A 22,857-nucleotide genomic window follows, 5' to 3' on the forward strand; every position below is an offset into this window, starting at 1 on the left:
TAATGGAAAGATGTGTATGGGAATACTAGAGCTTCAAACCTTAATCTGTCTGCTTATAAATTCTGTAGGATAAAAATCCCAGCATACGAAAAGGAAGACTTCTGCTTTTAGTACTAGGTACCCAAATCTCTTCGAGACCGCTTTTGGTGGATTATCATTTACTGTGACTTTCTACAGTGTGCAAGTTAAGTTCACACTAACATTCAACAACTGGTCCAATAAGTATTACAGAGGAACATATTTTGTAGCTTCCCAAGGGAAAAATAATAATTTTCTAAAAGAGGTGGGAGGGGCTATCACAAAAATATAAGACGTTGCTGGAAACCAACTTTCGGTGTATTTCTAAATCAGAGAGAGAGAAAGAGAGAGAAGGAGGGAGGGAGAGAGAGAAAGCACGGCATAGAAGAATAAAGGGAAGGAAAAAACCGTTTAGGTCCAATGCCCGTCTCACCGCTGGCAGTGAGGGCAGAGCTCCTTGCAGGCAGGACCCAGGCTTAGTTTTCTACGCACCCTCAGCTCCAGCACAACCCCTGCGACGGGAGGAGTCACGACTTTTTGAAAAAGTGAATAAATGCACAAGCCAACAGTGACAGAGTAAAAAAAAAAAAAAAAGAGAGAGAGAGTAACAAAACAAGCGAGATGCTCGAGCAGCTTACAAGGCAGAACTCAAGGACCTCGGGACGAAGCAGCGTCTGGCGAGGCTGAGACGGAGGCAAGCTCCGCGCGCCCGCGCCCCACGCGGCAGGGCGGGCAGGGCCACGCCCCCTTACCTGCGGCACAGGCACTTTCTGCGGGGCGCTCTGGGGCGAGGGGTGGAGCTGTGCCCAAGGCTGGTGGTGCGAGGGCGGGGGCGAAGCCTGGTGGTGCAGGCCCGGGTGGGGCTGCAGCGGAGGGCAGGTTGGCAACTGCTGGAAGGCCGGCGGCTGCCCGGGGTGCTGCTGGCCGGGGAGCAGCCGGTCCTGGATCGCCTGCGGGTCTGTGAGGCCGACGCCGGGACAACCGTTGGGTCTCAGGTGCCCGGCCAGCTCCCTCGGCGCCGGGGACATGCCCATAAACGGACGGGACGGTTGCATGTTCCTGGGGCCCATGTTCCTCTGTCCGATCCCCATGGCGCCAGGGGGCTGGTGAGACGGCTGCGGGTGAGGCATATTTGGGTAACTGCCGACTTCCATCGGGATGCCGGCACTTCCGGGCCGGACTTGCGGAGGAGGAGTGCCCGCCGGGTTACTCATTGCTTTCATGGGTGACATGGGAGGCGGAGAGGCGTAAGTTCCCTGAGGCTGCGAAGGATGCATAGTTTGCGTGTTCATTTGGTTAAGTGAGCCGCTGGGGTGGATGGGCTGCTGGTGCATGAGTCCTTGACCACTGTTCGACGGGAACCCTACAGCGTTGGGGTATCTTGGGACGGACTGGTTCATTGGAGTATTATTTGTAAGGCCTAGATTCTGATTCATCCCTGTATTGTTAACTAATCCCTGATTTAGGTTACTGTAAGGATAGCGAGAATACTGCCCTGAGTTGTTTATAGTAGGTGACGGGACCGTCTGGCTCCGAGAGCTAAAGGTAAGGGTCTGCGGCCTCACGGCCCCTTGCGGGGGAGGGTTGGGGGAGAACCGGGGGCTGTGGGCGACGGGCTCCCCGTGGAGAGCGGCGGGGGGGTGGTGGTGGAAGGGCTGCACCGCGTGGCGCAGGCTCGGCGCCACCCCGGGGCTCTGCGGGGGCACGTGCGACAGGTGGCCGGGGCCGGCGATGAAGGGGCCTCCCTGACCGAGGCCCTCCTGGCCCGGGGGGAACTGGCCCATCCTCGGCTGCGGCTGCCCGTGCTGCTGCATGGAGAAGTCCCCGCGCGCCATGTAGCCGCCCAGCTGCTGCAGGTGCGGGGGGTGACCCTGCGCGGGGGGGCCCGACGGGGCCGCCTGGGGCTGCGGCGGCGGCGGCGGCTGGTAGGGGGCTCGGATCTGGTCCGGCACCTGCACGGCCCGGGGGGCCCACATGGAGCCGCCGTCCACGAAAGACTGCCCCCCGTGCCGCTCGTTCGGCAGGCCGGGGTAGACACCCATCTGGCCGCCGCCGCCCCCGCCGCCGCCCCCGCCGCCGGCCCCGTGGGGGACCTGGGGGACGGGCGGGGTGTGGTACTGCGAGTGGGGAGACGCCAGTCCGTTCCCAGGGGCACTGCTCATCATTCTGTTCGGCTGGTCCATCAGATGCATCTTTTGCTGCTCGTACTGATTATAGTGATCGAAGTGGGTCAACTTGGTTTGATTCTGATTCGTGGAGGGATGGTGGAGGGATGGCTGTAAGGAGGCAAAGCCTTGGTCTATCGGCATCTGCTGGCCCATGGGATTCACGGGATTTTCAGGGTAACCACATTCTCCCAGGCTCTCGAGGCCTTCGCTGAAAATATTCCCATCCTCGCCGAAAAGACTCATCATTCCTGGGTCCGCCATCTTCTCCCAACACGCGGCTCCTCCCGACCAGAGCTCAGGAGCTGGTCTGTGCTTCACTTCACTGAGGGTTCGTCCTCAGAGCCTATAATCCTTGACTAATCTTCTTCATGTCACTCCATATTTCTTTAATTCTCTTGGACCCTGCAGTGTCAGGCAAATCTGGATAGAGGTCCTAGAAGGGGAGTGGGAGGTGGGGAGGAGGGAGGAAGAAAACAAAGAATTAGGAACAAATGATAAAAACTGCCGGCATTGTACGCATTCGAATTTGGTCTCCATCGACAATACTGATCTAGCCCCCTCACTGAGCTGTATTTTATAAATCTAGTTCACTTTAAGAGAAACTCATTAGCTTCTACCAGAAGCATTATTATGATCGGTTACTTAGAAAGCAAGCAAAACACTAACCTTAACCTTAAATTAATCCATTCACTCCACTTCCTCGCGTTCCATTCTTGGATGGAACAGAACAAAAGAACACAACATGAAGCGGCAGCAGCTGCCACAGCAGGCCAGCAGATGTATGACTGTCGCCAAGCAGCCCATCTGCTGCAGGAAAGCCCTGGAAATGCTCTGGTTACCAACAGCCCGCCCTTAACCTTATTCCCCTGAGCGGTGTAATCAGATGAGCAGCCACAGCACCGAGGGCTGTGAAAAGCTCAACTTAGTTAAATTGACTAGAGGATTATACAAATACCAAAATCAGTCATTTCGTACAAATTGGATATTTACGGCCCACATACAACCAACTACAGGACCGCAACAGAGGCGTCGAAGGAGAAAGCGGCGGAGGCGAGGACGCTGGCAGGCACGCTGGCGAGCGGAGCGGCAACGCATCATTTCCTTACGTCCGTCTGACGGCAGGAACGTGCCAGGCTTTCGTTCTCCAGCAACACACGCCCGCCCCTTCCTCCCCCCTGCCAGAGGAAGTCCCATCACGGGTCCATCATCCACCCGAGGGCCCCGGGCTCTGGGGATGGACCAGGAGCCATGCGACCACTCGGACAAACTCTAGCTGGACGGACAGTTTCTAGACGATGACCATTCTTCATCAGCAGAGGCAGAAACCTTTCCCCCAAACTGATCAAAACTGAAACTTTTAACAGAATGAAGTTCAAAATGTCCATGCAGCCCTCACCCTCGCCTTGACCCCTTCTGGGACAAGGCAGGCCGGAGCAGGTAGGTGGAAAGGGGGGCAGGCCTGCCCTTAAGCATCCCCTGTTTACAGCACACGGTGTAGACTAACTACTGCTCTGCGCTTTACGCAAACAGTTGCTAACCGATTCTGTGTCAGATGAAAATAACCAACTTAAAGAATGTTTCCACAATCAAAACAGGAAAGTGTTTTTGTTGAATGCTAATTAAATCAACGACCTAATAAAGAACTAATTCACATAGGAAAAATGTCCAAAATCTTAAACATCTCTGGAATTTAACTCATTTTTTTTCCTCTTTCATAAGCACATGAAGCATTGTGTGATACTGCCCAACTTGAAAAAAACAGTATCTTGTTGAAGAATTTCAAAAGGGATATTACAAACAGGCCCCGCCATAAATCCTACGGACACACGTCCACAGGAGCACGGGAATGGGGACGGCTGGGGCGGGACTGGGGACGGCTGGGGCGGGACTGGGGACGGCTGGGGTAGGGGTGGGGTGGAGGCAACCAGCCCCACCAAGAACCCACGCCCCCAGCAAGGGGAGAACTTCGCCTCCGGGAAATGTATGTAAACAACATTCCTGCTTGCTGTCAGAACCCCAGACAGAACACCTGAGAGGGTCTCCAGGTCGGCAGTGCTCAGGCGACAGCTGTCAGCCGGAGCCAAAGGTCTCCTCACTCTGCGGCTAACTGCCATGAATTTTCTGATCTACTTTCTCCAGAAAGAGAGGTCAGGCGGGTGGAAGTAAGGTGAGCATGAAAGCCATTTTATTTACAGACATGCTGCTTTAAAACCCAAACCAAAGAGAAGTCGAAATCTCCAGTGCCAAATGAAACAGATATTTATAAATTGAATTTACTCCTAAAAAGCCTACGTGGTCAGTCTTCATTTATTCAAGGCTCGTTCTAGCTCTCAAGGAAATAAATACGGGAATGGACTTGATAAGAACTTAAACCAGCCGTGCAGACGTTAACCACTTACCAAAATAACCTTTCCAATGAGCTGAAGGAAGGTAACGTCTAGTTGCCTGTCCTGGGTGGCCTTGCTCTATAGGATAATGGTGGCTTCGTCCTCCAGGGCCCAGCATGTGTCACGGGAGGAACTGCTATGGACTGGATGTGTTCCCAGCCAGCTCCAGAGGGAAAGGAGCCCAGAGGGGAGGCGACGGCTCGGCCTACTGCCTGGAGGGGCAGCATGGAGTTGGCACTCACTTTATAAGGCTGAGCAGAAAGGGAAAAAGAACTTGACTACAGGCCCAGGGGAGGGACGAAACAGAGCACTCACTGCAAGTAATCCTACCCGACACTCGGGTCTCCAGTTCCCGGCTCCTTCCACCAAGAGGCCATTTCCCAGCAGCAGGGAAAATGGCAGCATTACCTGGTACAGTAAACGTGTCACCCACCACAGCTGCGACCACAGTCACGTGAAGTCCGGGCAGAGAAGTCCCAAAACTATGGCTTTAGTGTGTCGCCGGTCACCACTTACGCTTGCGGGGGCAGCCATCACCGCCTTCCTGCCCCTTTTCTGACCTCAAGACTCTGGCTGGCCACTATGCTCAGAATCCATCTGGTAGCTGGATTTCATATTTCTGATCTGAGCTAATCTAATTAATTTATTTTTGTCTTTTTTAATTTGATCAAGACCATTTGAATGCCCACTTTCCCAAGTCACAGCTGCAACATTTAATTTTGTTCCTATCAAAGATATTCATTTAAAATTCCTTTTTGGAGTTTGCCCCCTTGTCTACATTCACTGCCTACATTTTCTGTGTCTAAATCAGCACTGTCCAATGAGCCATCAAATCAAAGCTGTATATGTCTAAAATTTTCTAGTAGCCACGTTTAAAAAGTAGCCCCAAAAAGAGTGAAATTAATTTTAATCATTTTTATTTAACCAATAAAACCAATTTATTTATTGGTTTTATTTTTTTAAATAAAACCAATATATGCAAGTAATTACATATTACTTCAACATGTAATCGATAGAGATGAGACAGTTTACATTTTTTAGTACTGAGTCTTTGAAACCCAGTAGTTCACACTCACAGTATATCAATTCCTACTGGCCACATTTCAAGTCAAAAAGGTGCACATGGGCGCAATGGCTACTATACTGGACGGCACAGGTATAGATTATTAAAAAGAAGAGACAGAAATGCAAGTCATCAGTGTTACCAAATAATTCTCATCATTATCACTTGGGAAATAAATATTCAAGTTGTATTTACATTTGATTTGGCTTTAAATGAAAATCAAGTTAAATCTCAAATAGCATTTATGTATTCAAAATATATTTACTGGGCTTCCCTGGTGGCGCAGTGGTTGAGAATCTGCCTGCTAATGCAGGGGACGCGGGTTTGAGCCCTGGTCTGGGAAGATCCCACATGCCGCGGAGCAACTGGGCCCGTGAGCCACAACTACTGAGCCTGCGTGTCTGGAGCCTGTGCTCCGCAACAAGAGAGGCCGCGATAGTGAGAGGCCCCCACTCGCCGTAGCTAGAGAAGGCCCTCGCACAGAAACGAAGACCCAACACAGCCAAAAATAAATAAATAAATACATAAAAATTAAAAAAACAAAACAAAACATCAAAATATATTTACTGAGCCTCTACTATGAGCCAGGCACTGATCACAGCTGCCAGAGATATATCGGTGAATAAAAACAAAGTTCCCTTTTTTCCTCATGGAGGTTACAGTCATCTGTAAATGATGAAACTTTTAATTAAAAATTAAGATTCAGGGGGCTTCCCTGGTGGCGCAGTGGTTGAGAATCTGCCTGCCAATGCAGGGGACACGGGTTCGAGCCCTGGTCTGGGAAGATCCCACATGCCGCGGAGCAAATGGGCCCGTGAGCCACAACTACTGAGCCTGCGCGTCTGGAGCCTGTGCTCCGCAACAAGAGAGGCCGCGATGGTGAGAGGCCCCCGCACTGCGATGAAGAGTGGCCCCCGCTTGCCGCAGCTGGAGAAAGCCCTCGCACAGAGACGAAGACCCAACACAGCCATAAATAAATCAATCAATAAATAAATAAAATTTAAAAAAAAAAGAATTATGAAATACCCAGAAAAGAGGGGAAAAAAATATTAAAAAAAAAAAAAAATTAAGATTCATGGGTTATGGTATAAAAATTTAGGATACCATTTTACGAACTATTTCTTGGTAATTCATGATGACAAGTGCTCTGTGTGTGATATTATACATTGAACAGTATAGACACCTATAACGGAGACATAATACATGCCTCTGCTCAGCACCCTACTGGCAAGTCTCTTCTGAGTTCAGAAGGTGCTTGGGGGTGTGTTTAGCGGTGAAGAGAGGCACCATGAGACACCCCAGCTCACAGCATCGTGGACCCCGTGGAGACTCACTGTGAAACCAATGATGAAAATTTAGAGCCGGCCAACACTTTGGAGACCTCCTAATCCAAGCCCCTCTTCACTGTACAGATGAAGAAACCCTTTCATATACTGAGAGCAGTAAACATCTCCAACAAAATATTTTAATGACGAACAACTTCCAGAGACGAAAGAGAAATGTATAGATGAAATGGCAACTCACCAGTGAAGCCTAGACGGGGTCCTATTTATTCAGAGATCAGTCACTAGAACAATTGCTGAAACCACCAACAGAAGAGAGTTTCCTTTTAAGAAAATTTTTACTTATACTATCGATAACGTTAAGGAAGCACGCACATATTAGCACCACATTGAGGCTACTGGTTAATGTTTTGGGAAATAAGCAGGATGCAAAGTAGGCAGCCCCAAAAAGTAAACAGCACCCAGAAAACTGGAGACAAAAGCAGGGGGTGTACAACAAACCAAGGTGAAAGAAATAAGTTGTGCAAAAATACATATTAAAGATTTTGAAGTGAAGTTCTGACTTCCCAAAGGTTACATAAACAATGCTTAACTACTGTGCTCTGCCTAAAGTAGGACGGCATTTGTGTAGCCCAGTTTTAATTTGGTATCACAGTGACCTGAAAAGCTAGAAAGGAGATGGGTGAACACAGAACACCTTTCATTTCGTGGGCAAAATACTTCCTACAGCTCAACCACTTTGTATTCGGTTGTGGAAGTAGAATGCCATCCAGGTGCTGTCCATTTTTTCATACGTATCCAACACACGGGGCAAGCAAAAGGGAGCTGCCCTGTAGATGCTAAGACCACCTTAGTGTTCCGTAGCTCGATCTGCATTGTTCTCTTTACTTGTCTCTCCTCCACCTCCCAAGAGCCTCAGGTTTGCGACATTACTTGATCAGGGTTCTCGGGACCCGGTGGAGCCCGTGCCAGCATTTCCAAGGGGGTGTGGAGCAGCGGGAAAGCACACCTCCCACCCTCAGCGCAGCCCGGGAGATGCCTCTAGACCCTCAAGGCTACAAATCACATCGCGAGGGGGAAGGACCCACGGCTGAGAGGGGAATGGACAGAAGAGAAAGGGCTCCGCCTGGCTGGGCTTCTCCTCACCCTGAGAGTCCTTCCAGCTCGACCACGAGGCGTATGGACGGCACTCCCCACCCATGGCCCCTAGCAGCCGCCGAAGGGGGCGGGGGGTCTGCCCAGGCATTGATCCCACGGACAGCGACCCAGAGAGAGAGAGGCAGGAAGCACCTCCAAGTTACCAGCATCAGTTCATCACCAGTCAGTTCCAGGTCTGCCACATGGACCAAATGATGCCCCTCCCGGACACCCCCAGCCCGGGCTAGACCACATTTTCTTCCTCGCTCATGTGTCCGGGCTATGGCTGTGCTGTCCCACACGGCAGCCTCTGGCCACGTGCTGCTGTTTAATTAAAATTAAATAAAACTTTAACTTCGGTTGCTCAGTCGAACAAGCTGCATTCCAAGTGCTCCACACACCCGTGTAGCTGGCGGCTGTGGTGCGCGTGTGGACAGTGCCCCCGTGGAACCCTTCCATCAGGGCAGAAAATCCTAGGGACGGCACTGCTACGGGTTTCTTCCTAGAGGTAACATTCCTAGGTGAAGACCATATTAAATAGTAGCAATTCTCTTTGATGAAATTTTTTTTCTCCTGCTCAGGGATTAGTGTTCTTTCAAAGGTCCATACCTACCCCTTGTGATGAAATTTATAGTATTCTTTCCATATACCGTATTTTATGTTAATTAACTATATTTTCAACCTATACAATTTCTCCTTTCTGTAATGTCTCCCGGCATATATTTCTATTTCTTTTTGTTTGTTTGTTTCGTTTTGTTTTGTTTTCTGGGATCAAGCCATTTTATTGAGAGGCTTCGGGGGAGGGTCAAAAGGCTGGGAGGACAATGAGATTCGACGTCCTTCTCCCGGCTGGGACCTCCCCAGCTTCACAGTTGCTGAAAAGGCTCTATTTCTTAATAAATAATTTTTATTATGTTAGGAATGATTCTCAACTACACAAAATTCAGACACTTAGGAATAATTAATTTCAAATTCCTTTTCACTTACAGTCGCCATATTACCATTGCTCTTTAATGAAGTATTTGCAAGCTTAATTTTAGCAACAAAAAAATCTACATAGCAATAGTGAGGCCATTACTTTTTTTAGTGGCTTTGTGCATTATTTTCATTCTCTATTTTACTGGAAGAAAAGGATGCAGGAAGAACAAAAAAGGATGTGAAATCCTTCAGAAGGTCTATGTTGGTCCCAAGCACCACATGAAAAATAAAACCAAAAAAGGAAATAAGAGTTGCATTTATAGTTAGCTTCCATTTATATCACTAGGTAGCCTCCAGTTTTGCTGATGTTAGTCGAAGAGATCTATCTTCCGTTGTGTAAAGCAATGCTGTGCTTTCCGCCAGCATTCCCCATGGCAGTTAAGCGCCCTCCACCCACCCCTTCCACCCCGCCAGATGATGGAAAACCACCCTCAATCCTTCTCAGCATTCATTCACTTAAAAAATATTTAATGAGGGCCAACTCTGCATAAAGCATTTAATAGACACTGCGTATACAGAGTTGAACGAACAGACGTGGCCCCTGTGCCATGCAGCTTGCTGTTCTAGTAAAGCCGTGAGGATATCCTGCATTTTCAGTCCACTGAGCAACCTGTGGATTCTCCTCCCAAATATCTCACAAGTCTTCCTCCTCCTCCAGTTCATAGTCTCTGATGTAATCAGGCGTCATGGTTTCGTGAAGGACGCAACTTTAAAGGCTGACTGGTTCTCCTGAATCCGGTCTCAACACGCTCGCACAGCTGATTGAATGATCTTGTAAGACACAAAATGTGTCCTCTCTCCACCCTGATTAAAATCCTTAAAGCAGTTCCCTAGCTCCCACGATGGAGGCCAAAAGCTCCAGCGGGTCGCAAGGCACTTTGTATTCAGAGACCCGTCAGCCTCTCCATGCTCTATGCCCCAATTCCCTTCCCTCTGCCCCTGAAACCTTCACCAGCACCCAGGCTGGGTCCGTCAAAGCACTGGAAGTTTACTGCACGTCACCCACTCACCTCCTCACACCCTCCTTACCTCCACACCTGCCTCCTCACCCCCACGCCGTGCTGTGCTGTGCGGTCTGACCTCCCCGCTCGTGGGCTCAGTTCCTTTGTTACCACTCATCCCGGGAAGCAGCCTGACCCTCAGCCTTCCCCACCCCAGGCTGATTTTGAAGCCCTCCCTAGTATTCCCACCACACTGGGGGCAGGAGCTACACAAGCACCAAGCACACCTTGTTCTTGTTTCTCTCCCTGCCTCTCTCCCTGCAGACCGCAGCCTTGCCATTTGAAGGAGGGTCCTGGAAGCACTGGCACCCCCCGGGAGCTGGTGAGAGATGCAGGGTCCTGGGCCCAACCCAACCTCCCGCCCCGGAGTCTGCGTGTTATTAACAAGGCGCCCCGTGACGCCCGCACACGTGGAAGTTTAGCAAGTCCTGCTCGCAGACTGAGCTCCTCCTGAGCTACAGCTGCGATTCTCCTCAATTAACGTGAGAAGGAATAATCAACAACAGGTCCCAAAGAATTACAAAGCAAGGAACACAAAGGTATGTCATCTTACATTTGAGGAAAGGGAGTCTTGGCATTCGTGACCCACAAAGAAACAATACTGACCTCATCCAAAGAATTAGGAATAACCCTTAGTGACAAGTTTTAATTTGTCAAAGAGAGGACATCTGAAAGTGGTTTAATTTCAAAGATACATCTGTCCCTCTGCTTGACAATCATTTTTGCAAGACAAAAAAAATGCAGTTAATATTAATATCTAATGCTATGTTACATAACACCCTATTTCACAGGTCTCTTGCAGAAATACTTCAGTTATTTCTACACAACTTTGAGGAGTCTGGATATTCTGAGCTGCCTTTCAGATAAAGATGGGTATTTTTTCCTACGTAAGAGTCCTGGGGCTCATATGTTTTCTTTCAAGGCAACTAATGAAATGGGACTCAGCTAACAGTTTATACTAAGCGCACTGCCTCCGCACTTTTTTTTTTTTCCTAAATTGGTCAAAAGGCATATACTGTCCTATATGTAAGTTGTGCCGCTAAAGCACCAGGATCAATGTCCTTCAGAGAACAACCTTTACACCCTGCAATTCAACACTGAAATATCACTCCTTGAAATTAACTCCTAAGACTAAGCCCACTGAGAAGACAGCTGACCTGCTCATCCCACCACAGACACCAGGAGAAGAGATCCAGGGCAATCCTCCTTCCATATGCAGCTCAGCGTGACCCAGCAGGAGACCAGTACACATTCCAGGAACACTTAAAATAAGCAACAGTATATGGCAGAAGAGGGATGAGGACAATCATCTATATTCAGAGCCACGCCTACCATATCCATGTAAGTAAACATCTATGTAAAATATGTGGATCTCTCCCTCATCTTTTTAATGCTACCTTAATTAATTTTATTGTAGGTGAAGAGGAAAGCAAATGAAGAGAGACAGGTCCAGAAATAAGAAAATGGAAATTCTGTGTGTAATTTATTTGGGACTGGGAAAAATGCAACTTTGGAAATGTACTTCAACCCACTTGACAAGGAGGTGTATAGTGCAGACTAAGGAGAGAGTAATACAAATTTTACACAATGTGGTGACCACTAGTGTATCTTGCTTAACATTGTAAAACATCCTGGGATAGTTTAGACAAAACGTGGCTGGTCTATAAAGGTGAATGACACCACACGTTTACTAACCCACTAAAAAAAAAAAAAAAAAAGTCATTTGAAAATATATTTTCCCACTCACTCTAGATCTGTTTCAAGCTACTGACTTGACACATCCATGCATGCACACACAAGCAGGCACACACATCTGGGTGAGGCCAAGCCTACAAGGAGTGAGCGTAGGACAGGAGGAGGGACGGAAGGAGCAGCCCGGGGCCACCCCCATCCTGAGATGCCCTGGGTGATCCCGGACTCCTATGAAGCGACCCTGCATCACTGGAGGACGCCAAGGGCAGCACGCTGAGGGGAAGAAAACGCGGTGAACAGCCAACTGCTCCTGTAAGAACCAAGCTTTCTGTGCACTTACTATGGCTGTCACTGATTAACTAACTGATCTGGCAATTTCCTACATTCTTTTGCATTTTAAAAGGTTCTGGAAAGCTGAAAGGGGGATCTGGCCTCATAGTCCGGGGAGAGTTTAAAACTGTACCCCAATTCTGCTTGCTTGAAATGAAGGGAGAGAGAGTGTGGTTAAACAGTCTCTTCTGATACACACCCCCAATGTTCTCTTCCTTCAAGGGGGGGGGGGGTGGGAACCCCTTCGGCAACACCACAGCTGAAAATAATTTATCTGTGTTCCCTGTGAGAGCAGAGCGCATGTGATGACAAGGGAGCCTTATCCATCACGAATAAACCCGAGCTCAGAGCCAGGCCAGTGTCACAGGACACCGAGGGCAGAGGTCACACGGCAACCTAGAGGGTGCTCTAAGATGCCATATTTCATGCAAAAGAGAAATACACAGGAATTATATAAATCCAAACTTCCATCAGGGAAGTGAGCAATACAGAAGTGAAACAGGGGACTTCCCCGGCGGTCCAGTGGTTAGGGCTCCGTGCTTCCAATGCAGGGGACGCAGGTTCCATCCCTGGTGGGGGAACTAAGATCTGCACGGCACGGCCAAAAAAAAAAGGGGGGGAAACAGAACTGTTAAGGAGGGTCGAGGAGGCCTTTGGAAGAGTATTAGAGAAACTATTTTGGAAAACTGACCAGGGTCTCAAAAAGCTCAATCTATAGACAAAAAAATGGAAGAAAACAAATTTCAATTACTCTGTGACTACAGTATTAAATTACTCTTTAAAGAAATAATATTTGGGCTTCCCTGGTGGCGCAGTGGTTGAGAATCTGCCTGCTAATGCAGGGGACACGGGTTCGAGCCCTGGTCTGGGAAGATCCCACATGCCGCGGAGCAACTGGGCCCGTGAGCCACAACTACTGAGCCTGCGCGTCTGGAGCCTGTGCCCCGCAACGGGAGGGGCCGCGATAGTGAAAGGCCCGCGCATCGCGATGAAGAGCGGTCCCCGCACCGCGATGAAGAGTGGCCCCCACTTGCCGCAACTGGAGAAAGCCCTCGCACGAACCGAAGACCCAGCACAGCCAAAAATAAATAAATAAATAAAAATAAAAGTAGCTATAAAAAAAAAAAATTAAAAAAAAAAAAAAAAGAAATAATATTTGACAAAGGAAATGGAATTAAGGCTGGAATATACAGTAAACAGTTTGCATTCATTATTTCATAATCACTCTGACATATAACAAAGTTGGAAACTTTTTTCCATACGTACACTTATGAATGCAAGTGGGTTCTACAACGCCACCATAATTAAAACTATTTAACAATCAAAACCATTATCAAAAACTATTACAATAAAATAACTATTAAAACTATCCATTTCATGCAACTAAATAAGCCTGATATCTCTCTTAGCCAAATTAAATGTCTTCATTCATATTTACATATAATAAAAGATTTACCCATAAACTCTGTATGTGTATATTTTTCTGCATCCATAGCAAAGGCTCAACCCTAACCTGGCCCCTTTCCTCGTTGCCCGGAAATCTTCTGAGCCTTTCCCCCAATGCGCTGTGTGCTGTGGGGAAAACTAACTTTATGAAATATCTTTTATATTTTTCTACGGAAACTAATTCACAACCTAAATCTGTTTCCAAAAAAGCTACAGTACGGTCTGTAACACATTCTTTTATGTAACATACGTACATATATGTAACACATATCTGACTGCATCACCAAACTCTTCTGCATCACTGAAAGCCTCCTGTAATGACCTGCCTCACATACTTCTCCTAAAAATTACTCGACTAGCCATCTTCCATCTCTCCACGGCTGCTGTGCTATTTTTAAATTTTTATTTATTTATTTATTTATGGCTGCTTTGGGTCTTCCCCGCTACGTGCGGGCTTTCCCTAGTTGAGGCGAGCGGGGGCTACTCTTCTTTGTGGTGCGCGGGCTTCTCACCACCGTGGCCTCTCTCGTTGCGGAGCACGGGCTCCAGGTGCACGGGCTTAGTTGCTCCGTGGCATGTGGGATCTTCTGGGACCAGGGCTCGAACCCATGTCCCCCTGCACTGGCAGGTGGATTCTTAACCACTGCACCACTAGGGAAGTCCTGCTGTGCCATTTAAAAGGAGAACTGGGGCTTCCCTGGTGGCACAGTGGTTAAGAACTCGCCTGCCAATGCAGGGGATATGGCTTTGAGCCCTGGTCCGGGAAGATCCCACATGCCGCAGAGCAACTAAGCCTGCAAGCCACAACTACTGAAGCCTGCACGCCTGGAGCCCGTGCTCCACAACAAGAGAAGCCACCGCAATGAGAAGCTCGTGCACCGCAACAAAGACCCAACAGCCAAAAATAAATAATAAATTAATTTAAAAAAAAAAAAAAAAAGGAGAACTGCATGCTGGTGACAATCTTCTAGCTTTACAACTCCTTGTTTGTGTAATGACCTGCTCCAGCCTTCAGACTAAACCTTCCAGAGCAACGTGACCTGGTGCGTTTCCCATCAACAGGGTCCAAAGGACCCGGCAATCTCTTCTCCCCACTTTATGTTCTACCTATACTCTGGTGTACCCAAGAAAGGAATGCATTAAATGCTATTTATTGCTTATTACAGTTGTACACCTTTCCTCCAAAAAGTCCAAAGTTCCCTACACGCTGCTTTCTCACCTATTTTAAGTTCCATCAATATTTGCTAACCATCCAATTTCAAGTACCATTAAAAACTATAATGTTATCTGGCACTCAAAAAGAAAATGTTTGATATAAATTTTGATTATTAATTTCACCTTTGGCGCCTTTGGTCCGCAGCTTCGATTTAAAAATTTCAGATGTAAATCTAGTATTTAAAAAGTAACCACGTGGGGGCTTCCCTGGTGGCACAGTGGTTAAGAACCTGCCTGCCAATGCAGGGGACATGGGTTTGATCCCTGGTCCAGGAAGATCCCACATGCCGCGGAGCAACTAAGCCCATGCGCCACAACTACTGAGCCCGCGAGCCACAACTACTGAAGCCCGCGCACCTAGAGCCTGTGCTTCACAACAAGAGAAGCCACTGCAATGAGAAGCCCGCGCACTGCAACGAAGAGGAGTCCCCGCTCACCGCAACTAGAGAAAGCCCACACACAGCAATGAAGACCCAATGCAGCCAGAAATAAATAATAAATAAATAATAATAATAAATTTTTTTAAAGTAACCACGTGAACATGCTGAAAATCCTGCTTCTTGATAAATCATTTTTAGTAAAATCATTTTTCTGCATTATAAAATTGGTTGCGTGTTCATACAAATGCTTCGAGTTCTTGAGTTTGTTTTCTGTGATTGATTGATTTACTTGCTTACTTACTTATTTATTTATTTACTTATTTTTGGCTGTGTTGGGTCTTTGTTTCTGTGCGAGGGCTTTCTCTAGTTCTGGCAAGCGGGAGCCACTCTTCATCGCGGTGCGCGGGCCTCTCACTATTGCGGCCTCTCTTGTTGCGGAGCACAGGCTCCAGACGCGCAGGCTCAGTAGTTGTGGCTCACGGGCCCAGTTGCTCCGCAGCATGTGGGATCGTCCCAGACCAGGGCTCAAACCCATGTCCCCTGTATTGGCAGGCAGACTCTCAACCACTGCGCCACCAGGGAAGCCCTGTTTTCTGTGAATTTTTTCTGACCCCTCCAATACTATCAGCTATTGTGTTGCCCTTGGGGAAGTGTTTTGGTGGAGATAAGCACGGCAAGCAGCACACAGGCACCCCTCCCAACAGTCCCTGTGTTGTCCAGTACAGGATCCAGGAGCCCCACGTGGCTATTTAAATTTAAATTAACTACAACTACAAAAAATTTAAAATCCAGTTCCTCTGTCACACCAGCCATGTTCAAGTGCTCAACAGCCACTCGGGTAGCTACGGAACGGGACACAGCAAACACAGAGCTCAGCTGACTTGTCATCATGACAAGAAATTCACAGGCAGTGCTGGTCTAGAAGACTCTGTCTAAGCTGAGACCTCAAGGGCAAATAGGAGATTGGCAAGTAGAGGGTCTGGGCAAGAGGGAGGCAGAGAGGCCTGAAAAGTCCATTTCCGAGGTGTAGGGATCTTAAGCGGAGGCCAGATCGTGAAGGGCCTCATAATTCATTCTGAATTCACGGAGAAGTCAGTCTAAAGTTCTTTAGCGATGCTGTTTAGAAAGATGTACATCTTATTTTTTAAACTGAAGTATGATTTATAATATTGTGTTAGCTTCAGATGTACAGCAAAGTGATTCAGTTACATGAATATACATATATTCTTTTTCAGATTCTTTTCCCTTATAGGTTATTACAAGACATTGAGTATAGTTCCCTGTGTTATACAGTAGGCCCTTGTTGTTTACCTATTTTACATATAGTAGTGTGTATCTATTAATCTCACACTCCTAACTTATCCCTCCCCCACCCCCTTTCCCCTTTGGTAACCATAAGTTTGTTTCCTATGTCTGTGAGTCTGTTTCTGTTTTTTAAATAGATTCATTTCTTTTATTTTTTAGATTCCACATATAAATGATATCATATTAACATCTGTCTTTCTCTGTCTGACTTACTTCACTTAGCATGATAATCTCTAGGTCCACCCATGTTGCTGCAAATGGCATTCTTTCATTCTTTTTTATGGTTGAGTAATTTTCCATTGGGGTGTGTGTGTGTGTGTGTGTGTGTGTGTGTGTGTGTTTGTGTGTGTGTGTGTGTATGCACACCACATCTTCTTTATCCATTCAGAAAGATGTACATTTTAGACAAAATCCCCCTTACTAAAATATGGATCACAGATTGGGAGAGGGGGGAATATTACAAGACTAGGGCCAGGAAGACCAGTTTGAAGGCTCTTAACAGGAATTCAGGTAAGAGATGATGGTGCAGAAAAGAAGGGGATGGAGATATTGGAGACAGGACACCAGCCATCTGACTCGGTTTCTGATTGGATGCTGGAGGGTGAAGAAGCGTCTAGGAGGACAGGACTCTGGCTTGGGTAACTGAGCAGGTGGCAGTACCGTGCACTGAAGTACAGGGAACACAAGAGGAGGGGAATCTACATGGGGGGACGGGGGACGTGTAGAGAAAGTCCACAAGGAGCTACCCAGTTGGCAGCACAATATAAGAGTGAGGAGCACTCCAGGGAGAAAGCAGAGCTGAAGATACGACTGTTCACGTCACTACAAACAGAAGGAGGGCAACGTCTAGGAGCAGATGAGATCACCCAGAGAGTATGGTGAGACATAATCTAAAGTGACAAGAGAAAAAAACAAGGACAGAATCCTGCAGAACACCAACACTTACAGAGCAAACAGAAGAGTCAGTCAGTAAGACAGAAACAAACACCACAAAGAAGCTCTGAGGAAGACGTGATCAAAAAGTTCAAATGGGGCTTCCCTCATGGCGCAGTGGTTGAGAATCTGCCTGCCAATGCAGGGGACACGGGTTCGAGCCCTGGTCTGGGAAGATCCCACATGTTGTGGAGCAACTGGGCCCATGAGCCACAATTACTGAGCCTGCGCGTCTGGAGCCTGTGCTCCGCAACAAGAGAGGCCGCGATAGTGAGAGCCCCGCGCACCGCGATGAAGAGTGGCCCCCGCTTGCCACAACTAGAGAAAGCCCTCGCACAGAAACGAAGACCCAACACAGCCATAAATAAATTAAAAATTAAAAATAAAAAAACGTTCAAATGCTATAGAGAAAGAAATGTCCATCAGACTCCACCAATAGGAGATTAGTAACTGTTACAAGGGGCTTCTATAAAGTAGTGGTGGCAGAAGCTGAAGTGCTCAGTTATGGTGATGATGGGCGGGGAGAAACAGTACAGAAGGCTCCTGGCTGCGGACTGAGAAGGGGAAGAGCAAGCCGGGAGTCACGAGCGTGGACAGATCAAGCACTAGTATTGTTCTCCCCAGCGTGAGAGAAACTGGGTTGTGTTCCAGCACAGGCCAGGTAACCCTGGGCAGGTTCCTTAGGCTCTGTGTACCTCAATATAATATGGGGATAGTAAGAGTATTATTTCATGGGGTTATTAGAATTAAGTGCGTTAATATTTGTAAAGCACTTAGAACAGTGCCTGCCACTTAGTAAAACATACAAACACTAACAGAAGGAGAGCACGGAGAGCAAGAGGTCTGTGAAGGAGCACACAGAAGGAGAAGAACCAGGGCACGCATCTCTGAAGAGGGGAGATGAGCAAGATCCACAGCACAGGAGACGAGACCCGCCTCTTCCACTGGGACAGTCAGGGGGGCGGGTGCAGAGGCAAAGAAGTAATCAAGAGAACGTGGTCTCATCCCCATGGCTTCAACTGGCCTGAATTCTGCGGGAGGCGGTGGTTGTGAGGTGTGAATTTTAAAGGAAGAAATGGAAGAAGACACAAATAAATGGGAAGATATTCCATGCTCATGGATTGGAAGAATTAATATTCTTAAAATGTCCATCCTACCCAAAGCAATCTACAAATCTACAATCCTTATCAAAATGCCAATGGCATTTTTCAAAGAAACAAACAATCCTAAAATTTGTATGGAACCACAAAAGACTCCAAGAAGTCGACTGAACCAAGTGGCAGAGTCAAAGGGCACTATGAACCCAAGGTCTGAGACCAACTGTGAATGACATCCCGTTCTAGAACTTACTTTTCTCATCTGTAAAGTACAGATAATACCACCAACCTCTAATTTGTGAAGACAAGAGTGTATACATAAAGCGCCTGACACAGCACTTGGGACACACTTAGTACACAACGCAGATGATCACTTTCTCCTTTAACATGAGAAATTTAGATACACAAAATATGTCCACCAGGCTGTGTGGCCTTGACCCAGTCACTTAGCCTCTCAGTTCCTGGTTTCTCACCTGTAGGGTGCGGAGCTGGAAAGGTGGCTGAACAAAATGCAAACATTCCTCCACTAGAAGACACTAACCTAAGTAGCTGTGCAATTAGACGTACGCAAAGTATAGCTGTCATCTTCTGAAACTCACACTTTTAACGGTAGAAAAATAATCAAAATTTCAAGAAGCACAGATAATTGATGAAAAGTGATTATAAAGATAAATCAAACACACATATACGTATCATGTAAATAATTCAGTGAAGCTTCAGTTTTAAATGTAAAATTGCCCGGACCCACTAGTATTTCTAAAGCAACTGTTGCTCCCTACACGTAAATGAGCACCTGGTTTACAGAGGAAGACTATGAAGCCATCATTTCTCAGAACACGTTCACCTGTCATAGGAAATCCCTCGGCCTCAGCCCACCTGGAGAAAGAGAGGTCAGGGCCACGGGGCACCTGCTGGCACCACCTCAAGGACAAAGGCCTCGGACATCTCCCAAGTCCTTTCCTGAACGTCTGGAGCCCAGGCAGCCCCCGAAGCGAATTTCCCGGAAGAGGGGAGCCTCACGCTTCCTTTCCTCAGCAGAACTGACAGCACACTCTCCCCACCGAGCGCCAACATGGGACGCTTCCGGCCACACAACTGCGACTCCTCCATTAAAGTAACAACATTAGGGTCCAGAACACAGCTATGTACAAGGCACCCTAGAAAGCTCTGAAGTAAGAGCTGGGTGCTGGATACATTGTCTCCATTTCCCGTTTATTTGCTGAACAAACTTAAGTGCGAAGTAACTTCTTTAACTTCCTTTTCCACTAACAAAGCAGGTGACTGTCAACTGTCACCTTCAGGGATGCTGTGAGGATGACTTAACTACTTCAAATTCCTACCGAAAACATGCTTAGTAATACAGAAAATATATAAAAACGTTTATTCTCCACTACGATTAGTCTCGAAGGTCTAGGTTGGGACGCTTCTTCCCTGAGATGCCCTGACAACACACATGGAAAGCCTCTCTCATCAAGAAGCCACAAGAGATTTCACCTTCAAACCATCCTTGACCTCGGCTTCCACTATTTCTTTAGAACATCTTCTTCCCTAACAACCCACGACCGGGGTGTTTCCCCGCGTCTGGAGTCCAAAGCAGGGCACCTCTGCCAGACGGGTCCCTGCCTGGACCCCTCACCCCGAGGAGCTGGGGGACCCCGGCCACGGGCCCCAGGCTCTTGTCCTCGTGCACATCTCACTGTGGCCAGGATGAGTAGGTGCACAGACGTGCTGGTGGAAAGAGTAAGAAAATTAAGAGCTCTTCTCAACAAATAATCCACAAAAATTGGACTTTCTAGTTCTTGATACGGGAAGGCAAACTGGAAACACCCAAATGTTCTATTTGCGGATCGGGCCACCTGTTTCTGGACTCACCCCCAGGCTTACCTGCCCTTGGTTTTCTGTGTCTAACCACCCTGGGCAGACCCCAGTTCAACACAAGCTTAAGGGTTCAGATCAGCATTTTCTTTTTCTCATCCTTTAACTTTTAGTGGCCGCTGTCAAACATTAAGTTTAGAAATGTTAAAAGTTTATAAAATCACCGCCTCTCATCAAAGATGAATGATGCCCAATCGTGACATCTCTTCAACACTTTAGAAAAGCCTGTAACCGTCTTGGAGACAGAAATGAAGAAGAAACATCAGGGCCGGGGAGGGAAGCAGAAGAGGAGCACTGAGAAATTTGGGGAAAACCAGCTCGATCTGGCTCTGACACTGTCTCTACCTCAGGCAAATTAAAGCAGGTCTCCGGACCTCTCAGCTTCCTCATCCACGAAAATATGAAAGTAAGTGTTCCATCACCTCCCTCAAAGGGATACTTAGACATGATCTCATTTCACTGTCACAAGAGGCTATTCACAAACCACACCCGGCAGGCAGACAGTAACACTAGCTGCCCTCCCCACATCTGCACCGACCTTAACCTGCCACCTTTTGAGGCAGACGCAGGGCTGGCAGGAAGGGACAGGACGGCTGCCGACAAGTCCCCTGCAGGACACCCTCCCAGATTACAGATTACTCCTACTTTCATGCCTCGGGAACCTGGGAGCCCCGGAACGGGAGCACTAGAAGACCGAAGCCCTAATCCGATCACTTGACCTTACACAGAAGCGCTGAGGAAGCACGTGCTTTGTTCAAGGTCACCCAGCTAGTCAGGGACAGAGCCAAGACTCACGCTCAGTCCCCAAGACTGGGGCCAGTGCTACTGTAATAAACATCCTACACTGCGGAAGAGCGTGCCCCCTGTTCTCAGACTAGACAACTGTATTTATACATCATCGGGAAAATGTTAACAGACAGTGGAGGCAATACGGTTTTAAAACAGGACATCCAAACACGATCTATGGAGTGAGCTCTAGTCATAACTTGAAGCCGTTCCAAATAAGGCGGCATTCTAAAACGTCCTAACGTGGTATTCTGTCTCCAAGGTCACTACGCTGAAGGAAACAACATTCATTTGCATAATGTCTGGTGTATTAAGTCAACTGTGTTATGAGGAATTTTTTCTTTTAACCAGCAGACTATACTTGCTTCCCCAAAATGTCTCTGAGTAGCCTTTATACACACAGACATCTGCTCTCTACACCACCATTCCTGTACCCCTGCATCCTTCTAGATGGTGGTGCATGTCAGAAACCATCCAATTCAAGGCAGATACAGAAATAGGTTGTACGACTGAGTTGCAACCTTTATTCAAAGAGCACCACTTTGACTTGGGGGGAAGAAAACTGAAAAACTATAGTTATTCAGACATGAGCACTTGGCAGGCATTTTCCTCAAAAGTGAACAAAATAAGTCTGTCACTTCAAGGAAAACAATTGACAGTTTTGTTGCCAATGACAGAATTTGAGTTTTCAAAGCAAAAATCAGAATTTTGGAAAATCTCTATCCATCATCACGAACTTGACAGCTTCCCAATACCTAAAGACTTTTCTGATTAGATGGGTGGTGATATTAACAAATGTGATATTTTTTTAATATTGTATAATGAAATGTGTCAACATTTAAACATTTCTGTAATTCACTGAAGCAATATTTTCCAAATTACCAACACATGATGTTACAAAACCATGCACAGATAAAAGACCCATTCAAAGTGCAAAACACACCAATGAATTTTAATGAAACCAAATACAAAAATTTCACTCACAGGATTTCAGAGTCCACATTGCAACTAACCTTTAGGAAACTACTCCTTATGGTTTTAGTGTAATACCAAATCATCTGAAAAGGCTCTTCAAATATTCCTCCCTTTTCAATTACAAATCTGCATGCCAGATTTTCTTCATGTTCTTCAACCAAAACAACATATTACAACAGATGGAATGTACAGCAGCTATCAGAATCTGTCTTCTCTTGAACCAGACATTGAAGGGGTTTACAAAAATATAAAGTAATGGGGGAGGGGCAATATACGGGTAGGGGATTAAGAGGTACAAACTATTAGGTATAAAATAAGCCACAAGGATATATTGTACACTTAGTCATAAAAAATAATGAAATCATGCCACTTGCAGAAACATGGATGGACCTAGAGATTATCACACTAAGTGAAGTAAGCCAGACAGAGAAAGATAAATATCACATGGTATTGCTTATAAGTGGAATCGAAAAAAAAAAAAAAACCCAGAAAACAGAGAAACAAACTTATGGTTACCAAGGGGGAAAAGGGGGTGGGGGAAGGGATAAATTAGGAGGTTGCAATTAACATATACACAGTATTACATATAAAATAAACAACAAGGACCTACTGTACAGCACAGGAACTATACTCAATATTTTGTAATAACCTATAAAGGAAGAGAATCTGAAGAAGTATATATATATATATATATATATATATATATATATATATATATATATATATACACACACACACACACACATAATAGCACAGGAACTATACTCAATATTTTGTAATAACCTATA

The 22,857-nt window shown here is 46.8% G+C and overlaps 1 protein-coding gene across 3 annotated transcripts in view; it reads right to left on the reverse strand.

The window, feature by feature from the left end:
* The window catches only part of CHD7 (chromodomain helicase DNA binding protein 7), a 179,452-nt gene that overhangs the window by 115,227 nt on the left and 41,368 nt on the right, over nt 1-22,857 (reverse strand). For 2 of the 3 annotated variants that reach the window (XM_082363033.1, XM_082363032.1), the window contains exon 2: nt 657-2,619. In XM_082363033.1, the coding sequence (XP_082219159.1) occupies nt 657-2,447 (1,791 nt within the window). In that variant the 5' untranslated portion in view covers nt 2,448-2,619. The remainder of the gene's footprint in view (nt 1-656; nt 2,620-22,857) is intronic. The other variant, XM_082363034.1, reaches the window with a different exon arrangement.

This window comes from Balaenoptera borealis (genome assembly GCF_965194805.1).
Source record: "Balaenoptera borealis genome assembly, chromosome: 17".
In the NCBI taxonomy this organism is placed as follows: domain Eukaryota; kingdom Metazoa; phylum Chordata; class Mammalia; order Artiodactyla; family Balaenopteridae; genus Balaenoptera; species Balaenoptera borealis.